The sequence below is a fragment of the Pungitius pungitius genome, chromosome 12 (genome assembly GCF_949316345.1).
Source record: "Pungitius pungitius chromosome 12, fPunPun2.1, whole genome shotgun sequence".
Taxonomy (NCBI): domain Eukaryota; kingdom Metazoa; phylum Chordata; class Actinopteri; order Perciformes; family Gasterosteidae; genus Pungitius; species Pungitius pungitius.
In genome coordinates this window covers 4,354,890-4,380,998 of record NC_084911.1, presented here as the reverse complement: position 1 = coordinate 4,380,998, position 26,109 = coordinate 4,354,890, and the positions used below count along the sequence as shown (strand labels likewise).

Sequence of the window (26,109 nt, the reverse complement as noted above, 5' to 3'; positions counted from 1 at the left end):
TACACTAGTTCCAATAATACATTTTCAAAAGTGTTAGTGAAATATTTGGATCGTTATCGTTCTGGAGTTTACACAAATGAAGTGAGAGTAAGATAATCTCACTTCATTTGTGTAAACTCTAGAATTTTAATATTTAAATTTGCTGCAGCTTTTATTTATATATAATTATTTAAATATCAGTCATTTGAAGCCACAGACATGCAGAGAAACATGGAGACTTAAGAAGAAATTAGCTATTTATGAAGTGAAACCTGAGACATGCAAAAATAACCGATGGCAGTGGTAAGAGGAAACACATCTGCTGGCATGTCATGTCCAAGAAGAGGTGCCAGTCAGGTTGTCTCGTGTCTACGTTGTCTTGTGATTTCCTGTTTTATTTTGAAAATCCTTCTCTCGTTTCAGGCCACTTGCTCCTTCCCCCTGTGTGCCGGTCCGATTGTCTGCCCCTGATTGTCTCCACCTGTGTCCTTACCCTGTGTGTGTATTGTCTGCGTCTCCCTTTGTCCTGGGCCAGTTGGTCTTGTCCCACGTTACAGAGAACCCGTGTGGACCAATGTCCTTTGACAAGTGTTGCTTTGCTCTTTGTACCTTGTTCAGGTTCGCTTTCTGTTGGCTAATTTTTCAGCCTAGTGTTTATTTTCTAGATCCTTTTGGTTCTTAGATGTAGTTTAGGGTTTGTTCTTCTGCTGAGAGGGATTTTCATTTGTGGCCTTTTGTAAATAAACGTTGATTTTTAACCTCGTCTCAGGAGTCGTGCATTTGGGTTTAGGGCCATAGTTCAGTCGTGAAATTAACAAAATATTTTGTACTTATTAGTTTGTCATAAGTTAGAATAGTTAATAAATTAAAGGAGAATGAATGTTATATTATAAAAATATAATAATAAAATATTATGCACTATCTTCATTATATCTGTGGTTCAGGACCAGTGACACAGAGACGTCTGAATGTCCTCAGTGGACGAGGTGAATAGAGGAAGTAGTTTTTGAACAGCTCTCTCATCATTGTCTCTCACTGTGGGTCTCTAGCACAGTAATACACAGCCGTGTCCTCAGTCTTCAGACTGTTCATCTGTAGATACAGTTTACTGCTGGAGTCATCTCTGGAGACAGTGAATCTTCCCCAAACTGATGGGGAGTAATACATAGGAGATCTGCCGATTAAAGCGATCCCCTCCAGTCCTTTTCCAGGAGCCTGTCTGATCCAGTACATATTGTAGCTGCTGAAGTCAAATCCAGATGTTGAACAAGTCAACTTGTGTGATTCTCCAGGCCTTTTAATCACTGCTTCGGATTGTGTCAGAGTCTGACCATCAACACCTGTCAAGAGAAGATCTGCATGTCATGTGATACGTTAACAGCAAGTGGAAACGTGTGGAATCAAGATCAGAGAAATTCTTCACCTGAGCAGAAGACAGTTAAAAGCAGCAGTCCTGTCCTAAAGTCCTTCATGGTTAACTGTGTGTCCACTGTCCTCTGTCCTCCTCTCTGCAGCCACATAAGTAGAGGAGAAAGACATCTGAGTTTTGCATTGACTCCTCCTCTTTGATTCAACAGTGTCCTCTGTATCTTTTGACTAACCATGTTTTGTTTTCTCTTTTAATAATCATCTAGCTGTATCCTGGCTTTTTAATTTGTTTACCCCCCCCCCCCCCCCCCCCCTGAGATGAAAGGAGCTGTGAACCAATATGTTCATGAGAGCCACTTGACTCTTTATAACGTCTCGTCTCAGAAGGGGCGAAGGTAACAGTTTAGTTCCTTGATCAGAGGTTCAGAACTCCACAGTTCCACAAAATGAAGAATTAATTATAGATAGAGAATAGATTGCAATATATAACAAGACAATGAGTTAGAAATACTAAACTAAAACAAACATTACAGCTGAGGTGCTTTTGGCACTTTGTTTTGCAAATGGAGCCGTGGAAAAAATAATAAAGCCAGAAATTTGAGGATCAGTTTGGTCGAGAGGAAGATAAAAGAAATGTAACTTGGAATCACTTGTTACATTTGAACACATTTTTTACTTGTCAAAAGCTTTTGTTCAATGCATCTTACTTAATGAAATGTTGCTACTGTTAATAAATATAGTTTATTCATTTTTTATCCAGTGTTTCATTTCCGGATGTACAAAAATCCCCTTGTAAGTTTACCGGTAGTTTAAGGAGCGAATAAAATCCTGTGTGTCCTAAAATCGTTTGTGCAAGTTATAATTTCCAATTGATGAGGGAAATAATTTGTTTCATGGCATATTAGTGCTGGTAACCTTTTCTGTAAGCTTTTAAACTGCTGTAACAGTGAGCTGGTGTTGAATCATTGGTGGTCTGAGGACTCCTCCTCTGGTGGCTTTGTGTAACAAGTGTTCAGGCACCGAGAGGTTTTTGTACAGTTGTACTGATGGTTTGTGTTACTGTGGTTCTCTTGCACAGTAATACACAGCCGTGTCCTCAGTCTTCAGACTGTTCATCTGTAGATACAGTTTACTGCTGGAGTCATCTCTGGAGATGGTGAATCTACCCTTAACTGATGGGGAGTAATAGATATAAGAACTAGATCTGCTGATGTAAGCGATCCACTCCAGTCCTTTTCCAGGAGCCTGTCTGATCCAGTTCATCCCGTAGTTGCTGAATGTGAATCCAGATGTTGAACAAGTCAACTTGTGTGATTCATCAGGCCTTTTAATCACTGCTTCGGATTGTGTCAGAGTCTGACCATCAACACCTGTCAAGAGAAGAAGATCTGCATGTCATGTGATACGTTAACAGCAAGTGGAAACGTGTGGAATCAAGATCAGAGAAATTCTTCACCTGCACAGAAGACAGTTAAAAGCAGCAGTCCTGTCCTAAAGTCCTTCATGGTTAACTGTGTGTCCACTGTCCTCTGTCCTCCTCTCTGCAGCCACATAAGTAGAGGAGAAAGACATCGGAGTTTTGCATTGACTCCTCCTCTTTGATTCAACAGTGTCCTCTGTCCTTGTTTTACTGTTAGTCCCTTTATAACATTTGAATAGGTTTTACTCTTAGAGGATTCTGTCTAATGTAACACAAGATAATCTAGAAATGATGAAGCCAATGTTATATTGCTTTTTAAAGCAAAGTTTTCACTTTAATTGAGAAGAACTCCTACACTAGACAGTAAAGTCCTCTCCGTGAGGTGCTTTACAACAGAGAGGGTTAAAATGCAATGACGAGGAAAATGTTTCCCTGCAAGAGCCCAGGGAGTAAATGTTTGTCTTATTGCATCATCATGTGTTCAATCATCTTGAGCCTGAGTGTTTTGATCTTTCGTTCACCCAAGCCTGCCACCACAGCCTCAGTAACCCTTGTTTTGCTTCTTCTTGATCATTTATCCGATTCGTTCCACCTCCTTACGAGTGATTTTCTGTTGTTAAGTTTTCACAGATTAATCTAGAGTTTTCATTGGTCATTTTGATAGACTCCGTTGAAAGTGAATTTTTGTTTGTGAGTTTTCTCAAGAACTGTCACGGTTTGGGTTCTTGTCTTGTTTTATTTTCTAGTTCAATGTCTCTTGTGTCCCTGGGTAACTTCACTTCCTGCCTTGTCCTGTGTTCCCCTGTGATTGTCTGCCGTGCCTGATCGTTTCCACCTGTGTTAAATCACCTGCACCTCCCTTGTGTATTTAAGGCCTGTGAGTCTCTTGTCTTGTGTGGCGTCATTACATGTTGACGTTCTGTATCATATCAAGTAAGTCATTTGTGTTTTCAAGTCCAGGTCCCTGTTATTTTTTTTTGTCTGTTTTGTTTTCTCCTCCTTCTTCCCCTTTTTTTGGTTGGAGCGATTTTGAGTTTTGACGATTAAAGTCCTTTTATTTTTCAACAAATACTCCGCATCTGAGTCCTCCCTCCTTGCCCTCGCACCCCGAGTACTGACAAGAATAGTCTTGAGTTGTTCATTGCATTATTTGTTTTCCTCCTTAGGGAGTGGTTTTGAGTTTATAATTCACGTTTATAGGTACTCCTCTGTAATGAGTAATGTTCTGTTCATAGATAATTTCTTTTAATACATTTTATAGATTTTATAGAATTTTCATAGGTGTTAATTTTGTCACTCAGTGTGAGAGATCCTAATAAAAACGTCTTAACACGTCCGTCCTTCTGCATCTGAGTCCTCTTTAACGTCCAGGTTTGACAAAAGTTTGGTTCTAAGCTTTTAACTCAAGATCTGAAGAAAACCCCAATCAATTATTTTTATTGCTCGTAAAATTCAGGGCATGCCATTGAAGTGATAAACGTGTCATTAACTTTTTATTCAGGAAATACATAGAATAGAATTTTAGTAATTGTAACATGTAGTTATTTAAACTGCTGTAACAGTGAGCTGGTGTTGAATCATTGGTGGTCTGAGGACTCCTCCTCTGGTGGCTTTGTGTAACAAGTGTTCAGGCACTGAGAGGTTTTTGTTCAGTTGTACTGATGGTTTGTGTTACTGTGGTTCTCTTGCACAGTAATACACAGCCGTGTCTTCAGGCTGCACATTCTGTCCGTTTAGAGTCACTGTTTTACTGGAAGCATCCAATTCGATGCTAAACTTGCTCTTCAGTGAATCTTTGTAGAATGAGGTGCATCCATCACATCCATTGGCCATCCATTCCAGTCCTTTCCCTGCAGGTTGTCTGATCCATGCTGTCCGGTAGCCAAGATCATAAGACACCTGACAGGTGATGGTCAGACGTTGACCGGGCTGCACAGTCACAGAGGCCGGCTGCGTCAACTGCTCACACTTCACACCTGTGGAGGCAAACATGAAATAGTGTATCAGTGTAATAACAGTGAGCAGTCAGTGTGCTGTGATGTCCATGTCTCTGCCTCAGTGAGACTCACAGCATCCAGCGGCCAGCAGCAGCAGCAGAGCTACAGAGAACATGTTGGTGTGGAGGTTGATCTGATAGGAGCTTCTCCTCTTCTGCTGCGACGGACAGCGTGATATCAAGTCTTTAAAGGAGGCTGTGAGGAAGTTTACTTTGCATATAGAAGGAGGCTATAAAAGAGGGATGAACTGTTCTGTCACAGCAGACCAAAGCCTGGAATAGTGTCAAACACGTGGTGACACCTGAAAGAAGATGTTTTATTTTACACCTGGTATTTGCTCGGCCCCTTCACAACCTGCAAGAAAAATCCAGTTTAATGAAGGGATATGCTCTCTTAACATCACCTGTACTACCTTTAATGACCCGATCCTCTCTCTACCTCCAAACTTTAAGATTCCCTTCAAGATCACTGGTCTGAGGCCTCTTATCCCCATCATCCAGGACCTTTGTAGGTTAAATAAGTCACTCAAAACTTACCTTTTAAAACTGTTTTAATGTTAACCCACAAAGTAGACATGTGCACACATTTACAGTGACCCTGTGTGTTTGTATTTATGGGAAAGAGAAGCTGTACAAACAGTCTCTGTTAGAGCTCTCAACTGAATGCACCTCTGTCTCATAACATCTAGTGAGTCCAGTTTAGACCTCTCAGTATGTTCAGATTAAAGGCAAAGTCACAGTTTCTTCCTGTCTTCAGTCGGGTTCATGAACAGAGTCCTGGACCCCCACTGAAGTGCTTTTTTCCACTGATGACTCCCTTCACACTCCACATGTACGTACACTTGTCAATTTCACATACACTCACAACACAGTTGTGTAGAGTATGATTATCTGTTCGCTAGTGCAATGACTTATTATTTTTAAACTATTTATTTTTAATTTAATCTTTTTTTCCCTCATCCCTAGCTCAGAGCTTTCTATTTTATTTCATACTGTGGAGTTGAATTGTAAATATATAACACCATTTAATTTGTCTTGTTGTCCATTGTCTCATTGTCATTCTGTCGGATGTTATGCTCCAACAGTTAAATTCCTTCTATGTCTAACATAATTTGGCAATAAATGTTCCTGATTCCTGATCAATGTTTTTTGCACCTCTGTATGTGGAGCTTTGTCTCCTTCTAGTAGTCAATCTGAGTAATACAACGATGCTGATTTATATATTACTGTATAAACTGCTAACATCTTTGTATAACACAGTTGTGTAGAGTATGATTATCTGTTCACTAGTGCAATGACTTATTATTTTTAAACTATTTATTTTAAATGTAATCTGCTTTTCATCCTTTATCCCTAGCTCAGAGCTTTCTATTTTATTTCATACTGTGGAGGTGAATTGTAAAAAGAACAGACCCTTTCATTTGTCTTGTTTTGTCTCATTGTCTTACTGTCGGATGTTATTCTCCAACCGTCAAATTCTTTGTATGTCTTACATTTTTTGACAAAAATCCCTGATTCCTGATCAATGTTGCAAATATGCACCTCTGTATTTGGAGCTTTGTCTCCATCTAGTGGTCAACCTGAGTAATACAACGATGCTGATTTATGACATACTGTATGTACGTATATGTAGTTTGTGGTAACGTCTTTTAATGGAAAAAAAGTTTGAAGTTTGAAATACTCTTTTTGCAATACAGCATCCAAAGATATCCTCTGTAGATATACAAAATATTTTTTCATTTCATTAGTGTTTAAATTACAACAATAAAATGTGTATTCTATTTATTTATTATTGTCAGCAATTTACCTGAGATGCACTGCACATATAATAAAACACATTTATAGCCCTAAAGAAGAAAAGAAGAGAAGTTGCATAACATTTAACAACAATATACATGAATCACTTAAACTTTAAAACAAGAAAAACAAAACATTATTATATGATGAGATCTGTCCAGGGTTCATCATCATTTAGTCTATAAGGAGAAAGCATAGGGAATATGTCAGCATTTAATGACAATTTGATTTATATTTAAAAAAATACATTCAAATATTTGGGTAAGTTTTATTTCATTTATATATGTGAGCTAAATTCAATTTATAATAGTATTGAACATAGCAGAGATTAGAGTTGTGTTACTGGAAGATGACTTTAAAATAACATTGTAGTACTGTTGTTTCTTACCTTAATCATGGTGGCAGAGACACCGTAGATAAAGGAGGTGAGGAAAAGACCCAGGAAAGTGAACGCAAAATACCAGCTTTCCACACCTGTGTCCTGGTTCACTTCAGCATGCATGATGTCATCGAAGAAATGACAGTCCTTCAAGGAGTCTGTGAATGAATGGAAACGTGTAACATGTGTTACTTTGCTGGACTTTGTTTCAGTGGCAGGGGAGCTGCTAAGAGACATTAACTCATTCCACCATGTATGAAATGGGTGGTTAACATATTTGTGCAATCTGTAAAGTTCAAGAAAGACTTGTTCTCAAACTAGCACCTGGTTTAGAGACATCCAGGGACAGGGTGATGTTTGCATGTGTCACCCTGCAGGTGATGTTGCCGCCAGGTAACCACATGACTCGGGACACATTTAGGTGGCTTTGAATGTTGAACGTTCCATCTGGGCCTCTGTGGGGTTCACTAGTGGTGTAGTCCAACAGTCCCTTGGTGTCATCAAGAAACCAAGTGATGTTAATGGTTGCAGGACTGAAGCCAAAGACCAGACACACAAGCTCACCGGAGCCCTGGAGCAAGGTCGCTGAGGGTTTGCTGTGGGTCACTGTGGCTGGAAAACAGGGAGGAAAGGTCTTTGTCAATTTGGATTATCTTTATTTCAGCCAATAGAATCGATCAAATAAATCAGTATGAGCCTGTATTCTGTACTGATCTCTGTCTACGATGAAATGAATTCCACCAGTAAACTGTCATTTACTTCATTCTCATCCACAGCTCACCAAAGACGTCCTTTATAGTGCTTTCAAAAGGCGTTTCCGATGACTCGTGTCTGACAACACAAGAATACGTAGACGCCTTGTTGTTGGTTTTTGAGACGTTCAGTCTGCTGATCATGGAATACGTGCTGCTCCCGGTGTATTTCCATGTTGGACTGTTGGTGAAGTGAGTCGGAGGCAGTCTCTGGCCCTCCTCCTCCCAGTTCACTCGGATACCAGACGGGAAGAATCCAGAGACTTGGCAAATAATTGCAAGGGGGTCGGAGGTAGAAAGGCCATCTACAGTGGGTGGTGTTATCTTCACTGTTGGTGGATGCAGCTCTTTAGAAAGACAAAAAGAGGTAAATCAAGCTTTCAACATTTCTAATTTAATCACTGACAGCTTCCACAAACGTCAACGTAAAGATTGAAAATATCCCCAGAAAAACATGTATAATCACAAAGAGACAAATGAAGGCCTTTTGTGGATGACACTACCTCTGCTTTTGGTTATTTGATCCTCGTGGCCCAGTTTGGAGCATCGGTGCTTTGCCTCACAAGACACTTGTTTGAATCCATTCCAATCCGCCGCTGACACATTGAAGAAGCTCTGCACAGTTTCTGTGCCGTTGCTGTGACTCACTGGAGAATCCTCATGGCCATCGTGGGAATGATTGTTCTCACCTACTTTCCAGGTCACGGAGAAATCATTGAGAGAAGGACCGACCAGAAGACAGGTGATAGTCACCTGTCCCTTGTTCAGAAGCTCTTCTGCTGCTGGTCCCTGAACGTAGACGCCGACTATCTGAGATGATGCAGGAGTTACTGAAAAAGAGACATTTGAATTGGCACAAAAGGCAAAACCAATCAAGTGTGTGAAGACCAAAGGTGTCATGCTTGATGGAAGATGAATTTATCTCCTCTCTGTCTGTCACGTTTTCCTTTTACCTGAGCAGAGGCTGATGTGCTTCCTCACACTTGCGTTCAGAGACTTGTCAGATACTTCACACGTGAAGACCTTCCCTGTTCTCCACTCTGTTTGAGGGACGTGGAGATGACTGGTCACCGCCACGCGTCCATCTTCACCCATGCTGACGTCAGTAGTTGATTGAGGTCTGTGCTCGGACTCTGAAGACCACTTCACTTGAGGGTTGAAGCCCCAAGCAAAGCACAGGAGTCTCTGTGGTCCTGAGTCTTCACCGGGGGCCAGAAGAAGTGCCATCGATGGCTCCACTAAAGATGAGATGAATCAGTGCTTCAATGAATCAATGAAGGGGTCTATTTCTGATCAACTAAGTGTGACACATGGAGTGAACCACCACTACGGGAATGAAGAGCTGCTCCTCTCACCAAAGAAACTGCCTGTGGAGTTTGACTCAAAGCTGTTGGAGAATCCTTGATTCACTTTGCAGGTGAAACTTGCGTCTTTCTTCAACTCACTTGATGGGACAGAGAATCTTCTACTGACTGAAAGGAGGCTCGAGGCTGCAGGAAGTTCAACATACTGTTTGTCGGAGATGTCAACACCGTTGGCTTGAAAGGTGACGTACAGGTCACGTGACCAGAGTGTCGTGACATCACACTCCAGCACGGCGCTGTCTCCTTTCAGCAGGTCTTTCAGAGATCTCCTGATCTCAATCAATGGATCTGTAACTGCAGGCTCTGGATGAAACAGACAGAAAACCCAGCAGGCTTCTTCATTCATGCACCATGCAGTCACAAGACATCTGGTTTTCATGGCGTGTGGTTGTCTCACCTGCGATTTGCACAGTCTTCTTAGTAGAGGAGAAGCACTTGTGGTCAGCTTGACATGTTATAGACTTGAGTTGTTTCCATCGACTTGAAGGAAGCGTCAGTTCACTGACTGAATGAGTTGTGTTGGTGTCCTGTGTCACGGTGCCACCCGCTGGGTCTCCCTCATTCAGCAGCCACGTCACCTTGGCCTTAAGACCAGTGTGGACAAAACATGTTGCTTTTAGGGGAGATTCTTCCGTCATGACTTTCTTGAAGCTGGGAATCTCCACGTTGATGGAAGGAGAGGCTGCTGCTTGATCTTTAGGAAAAAAAACATTTTGGTTTGTTGATCTAATTTAAACGGTTCAAATAACGCTTTTCATCTTGTAATATTCACATTTTGTATATCGCGCTGTGAGACAGTAGACAGACGTACTTACATTGACAAATTCTTGTGGTCTTCATAAACCTCTGATTGATGTGAACAGATGTGCACGTAAAACTTGAGCCCTGTGCCCACTCAGTCATATCTGGCTCAATCTCACTGCTCAGACTGAAGGTTTTCTCCTCTCCCTCCACACTCTGAAGCTTGGTTTGGGTTTGCACAACGTTTAGAGCTTGGTTTTCCTGCTTCCACTCCACACTCAGTTGGTCTGGAAAGAAGCCTTGAATGTTGCAGATGAGTCTGATTGGTGACTTCCCGAATTCACCCTGCCAAACTGGGTGTAACGTGACGTTTGGAGAGACAACCCGCTGTCCTGAGATATTGGGGAGAGATTTACATCGTTACTCGCCTCAACCGCCAGATGTACATGTTTTAAAAATATGAGCAGACTTCATCCTTTCAGTCGCACATACCTTAAGGTCTTGGTCAGGTAACCTGTGTTGTCTTAATTCTAAACATGGTGTCTCTGTATGTAGGCTAGATGGCAGAGTGGTACTTGTACAGTGTGTGGTGTCTCATAGTCAGGTGGACACAGGGCTGTTGCACAGATGCAGCATGGCAGGGCAGAGGGATCAGAGCCAGCAGCAAGCGGAAGCATTGAGTAACACCCGGGTCCCAAAAAAGGACCAAAATACAGAAGTGAAACAGTGCAAAGAGCAACAGTGCATCACTGACACCAGGTGTGAGGAGTCAGTTAGAGAAGCAGAGCACACATTTGAATGTCTCATATCACTTTACATGTTTTCACAGAGAGTTCACATGGCTTCTCATGACGCTGCAAGGTTTCACTTCTCCACTCTGTTAATATTAGACCTGAGAAGTCCACACATTTTCATATTAAGTTGAACATGATTGGATGATTCCTGGTGCTGGGGAGGTGATGAACATGAGAACATAATGCATAGTGTATTATTTCTTTAAAGATCAAATGCTTGAGAAAATAAAATAAGTACAGTTGTGAGTATAATAAATGATTGATTATAGTTCAAACAACATGCAGTATGAACAGTTTCTGAGCAATGAAAGACAAGAAGTATAAGCAACATCAAATATTAAATTCTTTTAGAGATTTATTTGTTAAAAGACAGAAAGCTCTTGTAATTAAAATGAAAATTGACAAATGTGATTACTTACATGATACTGTGAGTTTATAAGACATTTTCAAAAAGAAAATTCAATGCAAAGTTTCACCTTGTTTCATTTAACCTGAAAAGACAGAAAGAATTTAGAAATAAGTCACACTGTAAAAAATAAACAAATATATATATTTTACAACTGTCTTCTTTTGCAGTTGCATTTGATAAATGAATCATCCAAATCTGTGCACATCAGTAACATAAAGCGTCTCCATCACCTTGAAAGCAGTGGTTGCTATGGTGAACAGCAGAGTGATGAGAAAGAGTAGGATGAAGGTGAGGCCCGTGCTCCCCATGTGATCTTCTTCTGCCTCCATCGTACTGTTCCCCTTGTAGAAGTCTGCATGTAGTGTACAGTCATTATTTAGTGAGCACTTTGGGAAAAACGCAGGCTTCAACAAGAGCTCAATGACCAAATTCTGTTCATTTTCCTGTGTTAGAGTAGCATACTTTAATACTTATCAGCTCAGATTAGATCTAGTTAAAGTCTAAGTTTAAAATAGCCAACCTTCAATTAAAAAAACAGTACTGGCAGATGTTTTGTTACTTGTTAAATTGTTATTTTTAACCATACAGACTAATTCATTTGCATTTCCTTGCACAATATTGATTATGTTGATTTAATTCCTCCCAACATGATCCTGACTTGCTTTTGAAAGTCCTTATTAATGTTGTGGCAGGCGCGACTTGGCTTGTGAATCAGTGTATTAATGATTTAAAGCACAGAGCTGGAATTAGACCTTCGACCATCATCTTTCTTGTGAAGGGAGTGCAAGACCCAGCGGAGTAAATGCAAACACAAAGACAAGTCACACAAACATCGCACAGTCAATGAACACATGTAGTAGTAGTTAGTGAGTTGCTCTAGTGTTATTCTACATGCTATAACATGGTTTGGTGAGTTTGATTCATTAGTGTCAAACATCCTGAAGGCCACACACAGGATCCCACTGTGACGCTGACAGTAAACATGTAGCTGTAAACATGTGTTGAATAAAGACGTGAACAGCAGGCGACAAACATCAACAGATTTGCAAAGAGCTGTTTTTATTAGTTTTTTTTAAACTGAATTAAAAGGCAAAACACAATGTCACATCACAAGCAACAAACAGCAGAAGACACAGCAAGGCAGGAGAACATCTACTGGGCCTTGCACGTTTCAGGGACGTTCATGTTGAGGTTGACCAGGTTGGTATTTTGAAAGCTTCTGTACCCAATGGACCTGACGATAGCTTTAGTGGTGTTAGCCACGGACTCGTGGTGGACTACACAGCTGTACACCACGTCGCTCTTTTGCCACTGCTCCAGGCTGAAAGACAACTGGCCGTAAGCAGAGAAGGTCCCTTGGTTTTCTACAGGGTTCGTGGTATGGAACTTGTACTTTGAATCTGCTTCCTCGTCATCAACAAGCCAAGACACGAAAACCTCCCGAGGGAAGAAGTCTTTCACGTAGCAAGTGAGGGTCACCGTGTCTTTTCTAGTGTGTTCTAGCGGTGGAAGCATGAACACAGAAGGTCGCTGAGTTTCTCCTCCTGCAAGTGTGAGAGGACGTTTAGAGCTTCTGCCGCGGATGGAACAAGCGACGGCACTGCAGGAAATGTCCGTGACGCATTGACGACCACGGCGTGTCTGATGGTACGACGAGAGGAATCAAAACACAGTCGCTGGTTGGTTCACTTACCAGGAATCCTTTCGTAGGGCGTCTTCAGTGGTTCAATCCAATCGTTATGTTCAACAACGCAGTAGAACTTTGTCCCCCGGCTCCATTCGTCATACTCAATGTCAAGTGAAAGGCTTATTTCTTTGCTTCCTCTGGGGGGGGATTTTGAGGCTCCAGCTATTGCCTGTTTGTGCTGATTCTCCCACGAAATCTTATGGACTGATGGTTTGTTGACCTTGACATTACATTTCACGGTTCCTTGTCTGCTTACGAACATCTGCTCCATCGTGGGGCCTTCGATTGTGACCTCCACATCTGGTTTAGGACATCCCTCACCTGCCAAGAAGTAACTTTTTAATGGAAATAGCTTCAAAACACAAAATGCAACGACATCTACCTTGAATCTCTTGATGAAAAATGTGGAATTTACTCACAAGTGGTGTCTGTGTCTTTGTAAGTCAGCGATGAATTCATGAACGTTGGACCTTTACCCTTAAACTGACACGTCAACTCAGTGCCATGAGTCCACTCGCTGGACGGCAGCATGAGGAAACTGGTGGCACTGTACAGTGTGGTTCCATTTTCATCCTTTCTGCCCTCAGCAGTCATGGTTTTGATCTCGAATATTTTGTTTTGGACTTCTTGGTTGTTTTTCAGCCATTTGATGTCATAATCGTCGGGTGAAAAGTCTTTGGCAAGGCAGGAGAAGGAAACCTCGGTTTCCTCATCAGAGGAGGCCAACACTTTAAGAGTCGGCAATTCAATAACCACAACTGAAAAAAAACACATACACAAATATATATATATGCAGAAGCAATTGTGAAAAGTGTTATGAAATATTGTGAATGTAATAAAATAAATGACATGATAAAACAGTGGAGCTTTAATGCTTTCTTCTGCAACCAGCGAGCAAACACAGATTGAATGTTAATAATCAACAAACAATGAAAGTGGGGGCAGACTGACATCAAGAAGAAGTAAAATAATGCAGATTGAGGAAAAGAAGCAGAAAATGGTGCAATAATCTGTTCTGAGACGGTGCAGAGGACGAAAAGTATAGAAGCAGAGAATGAAATAAGAGCGTCAGCCTTCTTGTTCCACCTGACTGTTTGGTTTGTCTGTGAGGCCTGTTGTGAAATCAAACATATTCAAGGACATGTGAAGCTACTTCACTTCAGTAAAACTGTAGTTTCATGCTCAGATGTTCCCTTCAAATTGTTGATTTAAAAACAATTATTTTTTACTTTTTTGTTTGTTTGACTGGTAAAAATAACAGTTTCACCAAATACAATTCTCAGCAAAATTCACCAAACCAAAATCGCACCAAAAATAGATTCAACTTAGAGACTAATACTTAGTAGACTTATTGAACTATATTTAGGATATTTTACATTCATTTTATCATAACAAACTCTAGTTTTTAATTCTAAAATTAGTCAATTACCATCTTGCAGGAATAAAACACACTATAAACCCACTAGATGTTAAATGATGGACTCAAAGGCATTCCTCCATCACGTAGCATGAGTCTTACTTGGTCTTTGGATGGTGACCTCTACCCGTCCTGCTGCATGGGTCGCCGCGCATTGGAAAGTGGCGTCCTTTGCCTCCCAGTCCTGTCTGCTCACTCGGATGTGACTGACCCTGGAATATAAGTTTCCCTTTTGAACTGGAGGGTACTGGATGAAGTCGGTCAAGGCGGCTCCATTCACTTTGTTCCATGCAAAGGTCAGCGAGGAGGGCGAGAAGCCGCTGGCAAAGCAGCCAAGAGTGACTGTGTCTCCAGTCCCAGAACCACATTGCATCAGAGGGAACACCGTCGGTCTGGTTGAAGTGGCTAGAAAAGGAAAAAAACAGATAAGATTACGATTTAAAAATTAAATTTGAGACTTTTTCAGTATAAATACTACTTAGAAGTCAATCGAGAGTCAGTAGTGGAACAAGGCAAGGCATTTTTACCATTTAAGATGTTGCTCTCAATACATGTTCCTCTATAATTCAGCATGTAATTTATTTGTTTGGTTGTAGCAAGTTTAACCTCTGCCATTGAATATTTTAGAGATTTATTTTTTTTCTGTATATAAAAAGGTAAATTACATTAAATGCACAAGTTTGACTATAATCCATAGTATATCCTTTAAAATTAAAGAAATCGAAGTGTTAAGTCACCGTTCCCATAGTTACATTCATTATATAACATTGATGTCAGTCATATTGTCACAAAAACATAAAAAATTAATTTAAATTCAGAAGGTATGTATAAAATATTTATATAGTATATAGTATTTACCTAATAAAACGGTTACTGAGGTAACTTTTACACGGAAATACAAATCATTATCATGCTGAATGTACTTAGCGGCCACGTCTAAATGCAAACACACAAGTCTGCCTTTACATTTAATGAATCACACTATGTTTTAAAAATTACTTCTAAACTAAAAATACAATTTAGAGTAATAAACAAAGCCAAATATGTTTGCAGCAAATATCCAGCGTTTTATCCTGTGCTGAAAATAGCAATTTTGGACATTTAAAGAAACGTAGAGCATTAAAACCTTTTACTTTTGAAGTAACAATTGAGATGTTGAGTAAATTGAACTTCATTATGAGGTTTTTGATAGATTTGAAATCCAACTGAACTAAACAATCTTGTCATGCAACAAAATGTTGATTGCTGAGTTACGGCTACATTAAATTATAGTGAATATTTAAGTAATGTCTGGAATGTCCTTCTCTAATCAGAACTATTAAGATGTCTTACCTGATGTGACTGTTACCATGGTGCCTTTTCCCCAGTAATCAAAAGCACCGTCACAGTGTAACATGACATTACATCCAAAGTGCAAAAACATTCACTTAAAGACACCTTTGAAGCCACTGAGGTCCAAATATTACATATTACCCAGGCCAGTTCTACTGTCCATATGAAGACTCTTTCACCTGCTTACTAGAGATGATCATTATTGGTACTTTTCCCAAGTAATTAGTTACCTTTTTAGTGCAAAAATACTTAACAACCTTTTTCATCTAATAACTGATTGTACTTAGTGAATATACCATTTACACTCATCTCTTTGGTCTAATACTTGGATTTACTATTTTTAGGTCCATTACATCTTAGTTTAAGCTGATTTGAAATCAACATTAATTTCATAATAAACCGGGAAAAATATGGAAAAGTCTTCACTATTTATCAACTTAATATATTTGATAATTACTCACCAGAAGTCACTGTAACTTCAGTCCCTTGTCCCCAGTAGTCGAAGGCATCACAGTGATGCATCTCCTGTCACTGCCTGAACAAAAACCTGTCGTACCAGAAAAATGCCTTAAAAACTTAATTAGGTGACTGAAACACACAAAAAACTTGCTCGAAATAATGACCTGATTGTATCTTTAGAGTTTTTCTTTCCTTGCTGATTCTCAATCAGTTGTGAAAGTTGATTTACTGGATGATGACATTTACTTCTGTGACTTTAATCTACTTATTAACTAACTTGTAATGACTAATATCCATCTAAAAGTGATGAACACAGTACTTACTCTACATTCCAGTTGAAAAACAGTCTGTCCTGTTGGTTTATCACAATGAGAATGGGAGAGTTTAAAGTTTCTGCTCTTAGGTTTTTGTATGAATGAATATCTCAGTGCCCCCCACCCCATACCCACACTGTGATAAACACTAATACAAAAACCTCACCCACAGCTTCCTGCACTGGAATTTTATTGTCAGCAGTGTGTAAAACTAAAAACAAACTCATATTTTAATTAATTGAACGATTGAAAAGGATGCAATATTTCTAATTTACAAGTCACTCATCTATTACGTTATTGTTTTTAATCCATATTTATTTATCAATTTAAATGTCTTTCATATGTGATGTCAAACACTTATATTTGAATCAGAAAAACTGAAAGGAATTTAATTGAACACAGCGGTTGTTTTATAGTTTTTAACACATTTGAATTGCTGTTTCATTTGATCCTTTCGAAACTGCTACTATTATGTGGTTGGTTTAAGAAATACTTTCATCATAATTGTTTTATTGTTCTTTTTTTTTAAACTACACTTCAGCAGTTATTTTTTCTTTTCCCATTTAATTCCTTCTAACATGTTTACCTCTCACAACTTTAGGGTTTTTAGGTGGTTGCAGCAAAACTTAAATAAGTAATTTTATATTCAAACGATGGCAGTATTTTCACTTTAAAAAACATTAATCTCAACATGAATTTCATAATCAACTGGTAAAAATACAGAATAATCTTCACTTAAAAGAGTTAATTACTCACCAGAAGTCACAGTGACTTGAGTTCCTTGCCCCCAGTAGTCAAAGTAATCATCACAGTGATATATTCCAACGTGCTTCCAATACAAAAAGTCATTTAAACCAGGGAACATGTTTTAATGGCAAAGCAATTCCCAGTGGACTCCTTATTACCACATCCCTTGAGACACATTTCCTGTGGTCTGGGGCACATAAAATATGAGTGTGAGTTGACAACAGTTAGGCAACACTTCCTCTGTATCAGACCCGTCAGATCCAGATCTGCTGCATTGAATTGATTCAGTTAAAATACTGTTACCCTGTTAACTTGCATTTAAACACTTAATGTACAGAACAAACTACAAAAGTAAACATCATTCATTTTCTATCAAGTGTGCTGTCATCATCTCACGTATGGCTGTGTGAAAGAGGAAAACTTGATACAAACTAATGGCTTAAACACCTTCTGACACTCAGTTGTTAATGAATTACACACAAATGTTAATTCAACTGTTGGATACTTCAATACGAAAATTACAGCGCATATTAAACACAATTGTGATGTCACAGACTTTTGCAGGAGGAAATTCTCTCTAACTGGACCACGCTGAAATATAACAAATACATTTTCCATAAATTTTTTTGGACCATTTTTTATTTTAAATACATTTTTGTATTTTTCAATGTTCAACAACCAAACCAAAACTTTCAGGCTCCCTTCATTTGTTTTTAAAATGATAAAACCTTTTGGCCTCAATTTGGCTCCATACGTTTAAGTCCTGATTCCTAGCTGATGCACCTGGCACTAACGGATTAAAGCCAATACAGAGTAACTGTATTATCATAGCTAATGTAAACAAGTCATAGTTCGTCTCTAAACGTTAGGTTGCTATGGTAACATCTCCTTCAAACAACTATGTGTTCTTTTGCTCATCTTCCAAAATCAGAAATGAGCATCAATGCCAATGTCCTGATTATTTTTCTGAATATTGGTAACTTATTTTAGGAAAATTTTATTTCACTCTGTGGTGAATTGTTTTTTGTGAAGTGTTTATTATTGAAATCTTAAAATCATTCTTTTCCCTTTTCCAAATCCTTTTCACCTTTGCATTATTGTGTGTAACTTTTCATCATGTTACTATTATTAGTGCTGTGGTCTAAAGTTACAGTTTGTTAACAGGCTGTGGAAGCACCTGTTTCCTGTGTTACATAAATATTAAGAAGTGTGCATGTTGATAATCACAACTCAAAAACATGCAGATATTTTCACTTTTCTATGGATAGCATCTCTTGTTATAGTCCAACTGTTTTCCACTTTAACAACGTGTGTGCTCGTACAGATGTGCTTTTTAAATAAAGGATAGTACATTCTTAATGTGATTGACCAATATCTTACATTTGAAACACACTTTATACAGACTGACATCAAAGTAGTCACAGATCTGTGTTTTTATGATTGTTTGTCAGAATAAAAAGTAAAACTGAAAAACATACAATCCCTATTAATTTGATGTTCCACTTGTCCACTTAACATTTATTTTAATGTGTCTAGTGATTTGGTGAAACTAGGTAACTCAAGTGATCACATTTCTCCAGTGTGTGAAGCAAATAACAAAACTTTAGGCTCTGACAAGGTGATGCATTATTATTAGATTCTTTTTCAGGCATATCACCAAAGTGGATAATTATTTACATCAAATTAACTGTAAGTAATCAGTACTCCTTCAATAGTTTTTCAGTATGTGAAATATATTATTATATTATATTGATTTTTAAGCTAAAATTTAAAAAAAGAACCACAAATGTATGCTTCCTTCTACCAGTTGTTTGAATCCAACCTTTCTTCAGAGTAGTGATTTTATGATCTGAGCTTCTCTTCTTTTGGAGTCACTGCGCCTCAGTTCCCTTCATGGCAGGTTTTTGTATGGAGCCATATCACTGTGGCTCCCACCATACACAGTACAACGTGCTCGTACAAAAACCACCCACTGATATGTTGCTTTGCTCATTCTTGTTCTGTGGACTCAGCGGGGAAATCATGAAACATGGTCAGTGTTATGTACTGTTGTATTTTAAATTATACCCGTTGACATTTAAAAGTTGTTGCTTTTGTTTTGTTTTTGATTATTTGTAACTTTCTCATTACTTTTCCTTAAATAATCCTTTGTCTGAGCTTATTTTATCCAAACAAGACTGGCAACACGCATTAGAAAGCAATATAATTTATGACTTTTTTCCAGCACCGTGACTAAACAATTACCCCAAAAAGGAGAATTCTGCTTCTCACTTTTAATGTATTGAGTTTATCTTCGTTTTTGAGGGTCTACTGATTTTGGTAAATCATTTGTCTTTTTCTTTTTAGTAAGATTTTTTTCCAATTGTATAATTATACATAGAAATGGTAGTTTTTAGTAAGTTTTTTTTCCAATTGTAAAATTATACATAGAAATGGTAGTTTTACAGGAGTAAAAAAACAGGTATGGAGTTATATACATTGTGAAGTAAAACCTTGTAATTTGGATGAGAAATAAAACCTCTGTGGCATAAAACAAAAGAAAAAGGCACTCACGGATGATACATATATTAAAACGTTTCAATAAAACAGATTTTTTTTAAATAGTTGTGATACAGTATATTTTTTAAAAGACAAGCCTCAGCAGTCCACAGGCCATTAACGGTTGCTTAAGCTTGTGAGCCACGAACAAAGGAAAACATCAGGTTATATAATTTTTCCACAACACAGTCGTAGTCACCCTTAAATTGGTTAAACTATGGGGCGCTGTTTGTAAAATATTGCACGTTCTTAAATCCTGCCCAGTTTTCGTACATTTAGCGTTAACCCTAACCCTAAATGTAAAGGTTAAATGTAAATGTAAATGTAAATGTTAAATGTTTTATTTAAATGTTCAATGTAAATCTAAATGTTAAATTTAAATGCAAATGTTAAATGTAAATCTAAATGTTGAATCTAAATCTAAATGTTAAATCTAAATCTAAATGTTAAATGTAAATGTTGAGTTTAAATGTCAGACATGACATGAGTACAAAGGGATCCTGTATTTGCTCATAAAGTCTCAAACGAGACCGCATTTTTCAGTGACGGTGTTACGTGCCTACTGGTTTTTGAACTACTGGTTTGGCTACGCATGCATGTTTGGTTTCCCCCGACAACGGCAAATGTTGTCTTGTGTAGTCACACATTTGCAAACATATTGCTGAAAATGTTCAAAATGCATCCCATATCCATTGCAGCGATAATGATTGTATAAGTGAGCACTACATCACTGAAGAAATACACAAAAGAACCTTTATTAAAAGTTCGCCACAACCTGGATTCGAACCCTGCCAAGCAAAATGCCACTATGTCGTAGGGGGGCTGCATTACATCGTCAGCCAACTGAGCTTGTAGGATGATCTGATGATTTGTATACTTGTAATAAAATTGTATATCGTCAGTGGCAAGAAAATCGTTTTGGTTCATCATGGTATTGGGTATTTTATAATGAATGTATGCATTTCTACAGTACATTTTTAATAGTGTTGGGCTCCATCATAGTGTAAAACCAAGGCTGACTTTCCAACCCAGTTTTCTGCTGCAGGAAATAAAACCCCCAAAAGGAACGTGCCATCACACCTTGGTGTGATTTCTCTCTCTGGGTGAAACAGCCCTGAGATTTGGGCAAGGTTAAGACTGCAGTATCTCCTCAGATCAATTTTTACAAATCAACTCACGTCAATTAAAGGTTAAAGGGCGCCTCCTCAAATCAACTTGCCGGATATGACTCAGGATTAAGGATTCAGGCATCTCCAACCTTTTTCCAACTGCTCCATTGAAGTCCGGCTCCCCCAGTCGGCCCAAGCAGCTCACCAAGAAGGAAAACTTCTTCTACCCCCTGAGATACAACTCGAGTGAAGAGCACACAAGAGCATCAACAGCTTTTGTGCCACCAAGAAACCCAACAGTCATCATCATCACCATCATTGATCCTGTCGTGCGAGCAAAGCAAGGACTATACTGGAGAATTTAATAAAGTTATATGTGCACGGACCTGTTTCAAGCTATTTAGCAACAGCAAAGAAAGGGAGCTTAATACATAGTGCGCTCGGATTACAACAGCACCTTGACTCTGAAAATTGTTTTTTGTTTAGTTATTGTTCCACGTTGTAGTTGTAACATATAGTCTTTTTGTTTGGTGACTATGATGGAGGCGGCTCTTTGTTTAGGACCTTCGGAGAGCCCCATTGGAGCACAGGGATGTCCATCCCTTCAGGCTCTCGGACGCCTCTCGTTGTTCACCAGTTCACTGCATACTTACGATGTTTTGTGTGGGAAACATGTTATTCGCAATATTCTGTTTTATCTACATTGCATGCAGATTTTTAGCAACATACTTGTGTGATACGGCCTCTACACAGCCCTAATTATTATTATTTAATTATTGTTCAAGTGTAATTACAGTCTAGCGTGAGCATGCATGATTAGCATATTAGTAATTGTAACATGTAGGTATTTAAACTGCTGTAACAGTGAGCTGGTGGGGAATCATTGGTGGTCTGAGGACTCCTCCTCTGGTGGCTTTGTGTAACAAGTGTTCAGGCACTGAGAGGTTTTTGTTCAGTTGTACTGATGGTTTGTGTTACTGTGGTTCTCTTGCACAGTAATAAACAGCCGTGTCTTCAGGCTGCACATTCTGTCCGTTTAGAGTCACTGTTTTACTGGAAGCATCCAAGTCGATACTAAACTTGCTCTTCAGTGAATCTTTGAAGTATGACGCTCCAGTATATTTCATTCCAATCCATTCCAGTCCTTTCCCTGCAGGTTGTCTGATCCATGCTGTGTTGTAGCTGCTTAGACTATAAGACACCTGACAGGTGATGGTCAGACGTTGACTGGGCTGCACAGTCACAGAGGCCGGCTGCGTCAACTGCTCACACTTCACACCTGTGGAGGCAAACATGAAATAGTGTATCAATGTAATAGCAGTGAGCAGTCAGTGTGCTGTGATGTCCATGTCTCTGCCTCAGTGAGACTCACAGCATCCAGCGGCCAGCAGCAGCAGCAGAGCTACAGAGAACATGTTGGTGTGGAGGTTGATCTGATGGGAGCTTCTCCTCTTCTGCTGCGACTGACAGCGTGATATCAAGTCTTTAAAGGAGGCTGTGAGGAAGTTTACTTTGCATATAGAAGGAGGCTATAAAAGAGGGATGAACTGCTCTGTCACAGCAGACCAAAGCCTGGAATAGTGTCAAACACGTGGTGACACAAGAAAGTAGATGTATTTATTAATTTAAACATTAGCTTAAATGGACCTCTCAAAGAAATACAATAATGCAGGCATGTCAAACTAGCAGATCTATATTTACACTAATCAACATATTATTGAATATCTGCCTAAACTACAAATTAAGTTTCATTGAGACTATGTTTTGCTGAGTGTGCTGATGTTGAACTTCAGAATGTGCAAAAATAAACCAATATTTAGGCTTTGTTGATGTGTCAAGTAATTAATTTGTTCCTATAGTTTGTGTCATTGTGGGTCTCTTGCACAGTGATGGACAGCAGTGTCTTCAGGCCGCACATTTTGTCCCTTTAGAGTCACTGTTCTTTTTAACTAATTACACTTGAAGCAGAATTGTTCACCTTGAGAATACCAGAGAGACTCCAGACATCAAGTTGAAAAAGGCAGCAGCACCTGAGATACAGACATCATGATTCATGTTTAAACTGTGTTAAAAAATCGTTGGCAATAAAAAAAACAGTTTACTGAAGGGATTTAAGAATGGATGGAATGTTTATTGTATGTTCATGTTTTAAATCTATTTGTTTATTTATGGATTTTTAAAAGCAATTTTTACAACACAGTATTGATAAGAGTAGCTCCATAGTATTAAAAGTGTAAAGATACTTATCTCAACCAGAGAGCCCCTTGGAAACTGATGATTATATAATATATATTGGTTATGGCATTCGTATTTAAGAATTAATTTATGCGTTTTCAATTAACATAACACATTATATAACTGTGAGTGATTTGAAATCATGGAGATAATAAATGTTTAGATGTGGCTTTAAAATACAGTATATTGGGCTCTAAAGTAGATATATATTAAAGTACTGTCCTTTGAGATTGCTGTTTGTTGTCTGTGGATGTTTTTGTTCAGCTGCTCCACTGTCTTCAGTCACTGTGTCTCGAGCACAGAAGTAAACAGCTGAGTCTTCTGCTGTCAGGCTCGTGACCTCCAGGTACTGAGTGCTCTTGGGCACATCTTCAGTCATGATGAAGCGGCTTTGAAAGGAGCTGCTAAAAGTAGGAGAGTTGTTCCCTGTGTCCATCCTCCCAATCCACTCCAGAGCGTTTCCTGGCCTCTGTCGTATCCAGTGAATGTTGTAGCTTGTCATGCTATAACCTGATATGATACATGACATCTTCACTTTCTCTCCAGGTTTTTTCACCTCGGAGGGAGACTGTTCATGTTTGATCTCACTCCAAACTCCTGTAAGAAAAGACATTGTAATCAGCACACCTCACAGGTAGATAAGTGAGTGTCTCCACATGTTAAAGCAGAAACTGTTCTCACCATTAATAGTAACTATGAAGAACAAACTCCAGGAAATCATATTTTCCATTATGTTTTAACACTTGTTAACACTTTATCCACTGTGTTCTGCTCTGAATGTTTTCAAGATATATTAGTAGCCCAGATGCTGCGTCATCAATGACATGAGAGCTGCATACGGCATTGTTTTAAGGAAGGAACAATTTGCATGAACCTCCCTCAACAGGTTTCAAAAGACAAAATGGAAAGCAGGTGAAATCAAATAAGTACACAACAGCAAAGAAGGGTGATGTAAAAGCTCCAAATTAATGACAACTATTCATAATGTAAAAATATTTGTGCTACTGGAAAAGTATAAGCATATTTTTCTAATATTTTTCTAATTGTATTATTATTCGCATTATTATTGTTATTCGCAATATTCTGTTTTATCTACATTGCATGCAGATTTTTAGCAACATACTTGTGTGATACGGCCCCTACACAGCCCTAATTATTATTATTTAATTATTGTTCAAGTGTAATTACAGTCTAGCGTGAGCATGCATGATTAGCATATTAGTAATTGTAACATGTAGGTATTTAAACTGCTGTAACAGTGAGCTGGTGTTGAATCATTGGTGGTCTGAGGACTCCTCCTCTGGTGGCTTTGTGTAACAAGTGTTCAGGCACTGAGAGGTTTTTGTGCAGTTGTACTGATGGTTTGTGTTACTGTGGGTATCTTGCACAGTAATACACAGCCGTGTCTTCAGGCTGCACATTCTGTCCGTTTAGAGTCACTGTTTTACTGGAAGCATCCAAGTCGATACTAAACTTGCTCTTCAGTGAATCTTTGTAGCGTGACGCTCCAGTATATTTCATTCCAATCCATTCCAGTCCTTTCCCTGCAGGTTGTCTGATCCATGCTGTGTAGTAGCCAAGACTATAAGACACCTGACAGGTGATGGTCAGACGTTGACCGGGCTGCACAGTCACAAGGCCGGCTGCGTCAACTGCTCACACTTCACACCTGTTAAAAAAGATTTTTCTTTAACATCAAGTTATACAAGAAGAAGGAATGACTTTGATGAATCAAGAGGAACTTACATCCAGCTGCCAACAGCAGCAGCAGAGCTATTGAGAACATGGTGATGTTGAACCTGACGAGCTGTGAACTCAACAGACTGATGTGATGTTTTTATAGCTGAGCAACAAGGAAGGTCCCTGAGTTTGCATGGGATCACACATATGAAACTTCCCAGTGGTCTAACTGGAGCCAGTTGGACAGTCTCTCCAATCTGTTCATTATATCTGCACAGTGAAAACGTGCTTTGAACTCACCTCTGAGCACAAAGAAAACACACTTAGCTGCATTTACAGATTTAAACACATGTCAAATGAATTTTTAATTGCTAACAAAGATAAGTTGTTGCTTGATGGCATATTTTCTAATTATTAAACAACATTTTAGTATGAGATCAACTGTTGCCTTTCTCCAGTCATGATTGACTCTAAAGTCTATGAGTACAGATTATTTCATTTTTATAAATTATTTTCCATTAGCCAGGTCACATAAATATCATGATTGTAACGGTTCTGGGGCAGCGGAGTGACTCAAGAGCAGAGAGAAACCTGGGAGACGAGGTGAGGTGGTGGGCAGGTAAACGTAGCTGTGAATAAGAAATCAGTAGCAACACGAGTACAGGAACATCTAAAACTTTTAATTTTTTTTTTTTTTCAATAAAATTAATTTCATAACTCACTCAAAGTCCTTCAATAGACCAGTTCCAATAATGCAATTTCAAAAGTGATAGTGAAAGATTTGCATGGTTATCGTTTACACAAATAAAGTGAAAGTGAGATAATCTAAATTCATCTAAATTAATATTTGATTTTCATTTTCTGCAGCTGTTTTTTGGACTTTTAAGGTTTCGGTATTTAAATATCAGTCATTTGAAGCCACAGACATGCAGAGAAACATGGAGCCTCATGAAGAAATTAGATATTTAGGAAGTGAAACCTGAGACATGCAAAAATAACCGATGGCAGTGGTAAGAGGAAACACATCTGCTGGCATGTCATGTCCAAGAAGCGGTGCCAGTCAAGTTGTCTTGTGTCTACGTTGTCTTGTGATTTCCTGTTTTATTTTGAAAATCAACCCTCCTCTTGTTTCAGGCAACTTGCTCCTTCCCCCTGTGTGCCGGTCCGATTGTCTGCCCCTGATTGTCTCCACCTGTGTCCTTACCCTGTGTGTGTATTGTCTGCGTCTCCCTTTGTCCTGGGCCAGTTGGTCTTGTCCCACGTTACAGAGAACCCGTGTGGACCAATGTCCTTTGACAAGTGTTGCTTTGTTCTTTGTACCTTGTTCAGGTTCGCTTTCTGTTGGCTCCTATTTCAGCCTAGTGTTTATTTTCTAGATCCTTTTGGTTCTTAGATGTAGTTTAGGGTTTGTTCCTCTGCTGAGAGGGATTTTCATTTGTTGCCTTTTGTAAATAAACGTTGATTTTGAACCTCGTCTCAGGAGTCGTGCATTTGGGTTTAGGGCCATAGTTCAGTCGTGACAATTAACAAAATATTTTGTATTCATTAGTTTGTCATAGCTTAGATTAGTTAATAAGGTAAGGAGAAGGAAT

At 38.9% G+C, this 26,109-nt stretch overlaps 1 protein-coding gene and 3 gene segments (V, D, J or C); all 4 read right to left on the bottom strand.

Annotated features, from left to right (window-relative positions):
* Positions 1 to 911: 911 nt before the first annotated feature.
* On the bottom strand, positions 912 to 1,458 carry LOC134132949 (Ig heavy chain V region 6.96-like). The segment is given in 2 exon segments: positions 912 to 1,319; positions 1,403 to 1,458. Coding segments are annotated over 2 exon segments (357 nt in total).
* A 2,798-nt stretch (positions 1,459 to 4,256) lies between these two features.
* Positions 4,257 to 4,908, bottom strand: LOC119219976 (immunoglobulin heavy variable 3-30-3-like). The segment is given in 2 exon segments: positions 4,257 to 4,743; positions 4,837 to 4,908. Coding segments are annotated over 2 exon segments (348 nt in total).
* Positions 4,909 to 6,620: 1,712 nt separating this feature from the next.
* LOC119217807 (immunoglobulin mu heavy chain-like) lies at positions 6,621 to 22,099 on the bottom strand. Its single transcript, XM_062565934.1, has 13 exons — positions 21,975 to 22,099; positions 21,588 to 21,881; positions 16,965 to 17,036; positions 14,206 to 14,508; positions 9,871 to 10,188; positions 9,453 to 9,749; positions 9,047 to 9,358; positions 8,645 to 8,929; positions 8,195 to 8,521; positions 7,721 to 8,038; positions 7,264 to 7,551; positions 6,949 to 7,097; positions 6,621 to 6,739 (listed from the first exon to the last, which is right to left on the bottom strand). Exons 1-13 carry the CDS (start codon positions 22,015 to 22,017, stop codon positions 6,731 to 6,733), a joined length of 3,015 nt encoding a protein of 1,004 aa, XP_062421918.1. The 5' UTR covers positions 22,018 to 22,099; the 3' UTR covers positions 6,621 to 6,730.
* Positions 22,100 to 23,020: 921 nt separating this feature from the next.
* LOC119219967 (Ig heavy chain V region 1-72-like) lies at positions 23,021 to 23,639 on the bottom strand. The segment is given in 2 exon segments: positions 23,021 to 23,434; positions 23,519 to 23,639. Coding segments are annotated over 2 exon segments (453 nt in total).
* Positions 23,640 to 26,109: the final 2,470 nt, after the last annotated feature.

Bases quoted from the DNA above. Each gene is read 5' to 3' on its own strand.
- LOC119217807 (XM_062565934.1), bottom strand. From the start codon at position 22,017: ATGTTCTCTGTAGCTCTGCTGCTGCTGCTGGCCGCTGGATGCT. The intron at 17,037-21,587 runs AACCACAGTAAC...TGTATTGGAAGC, and splicing joins TGTTTATTACTGTGCAAGAG to ACGTTGGAATATATCACTGT. The intron at 9,750-9,870 runs GTAAGTACGTCT...TTTTTCCTAAAG, and splicing joins GACCACAAGAATTTGTCAAT to ATCAAGCAGCAGCCTCTCCT.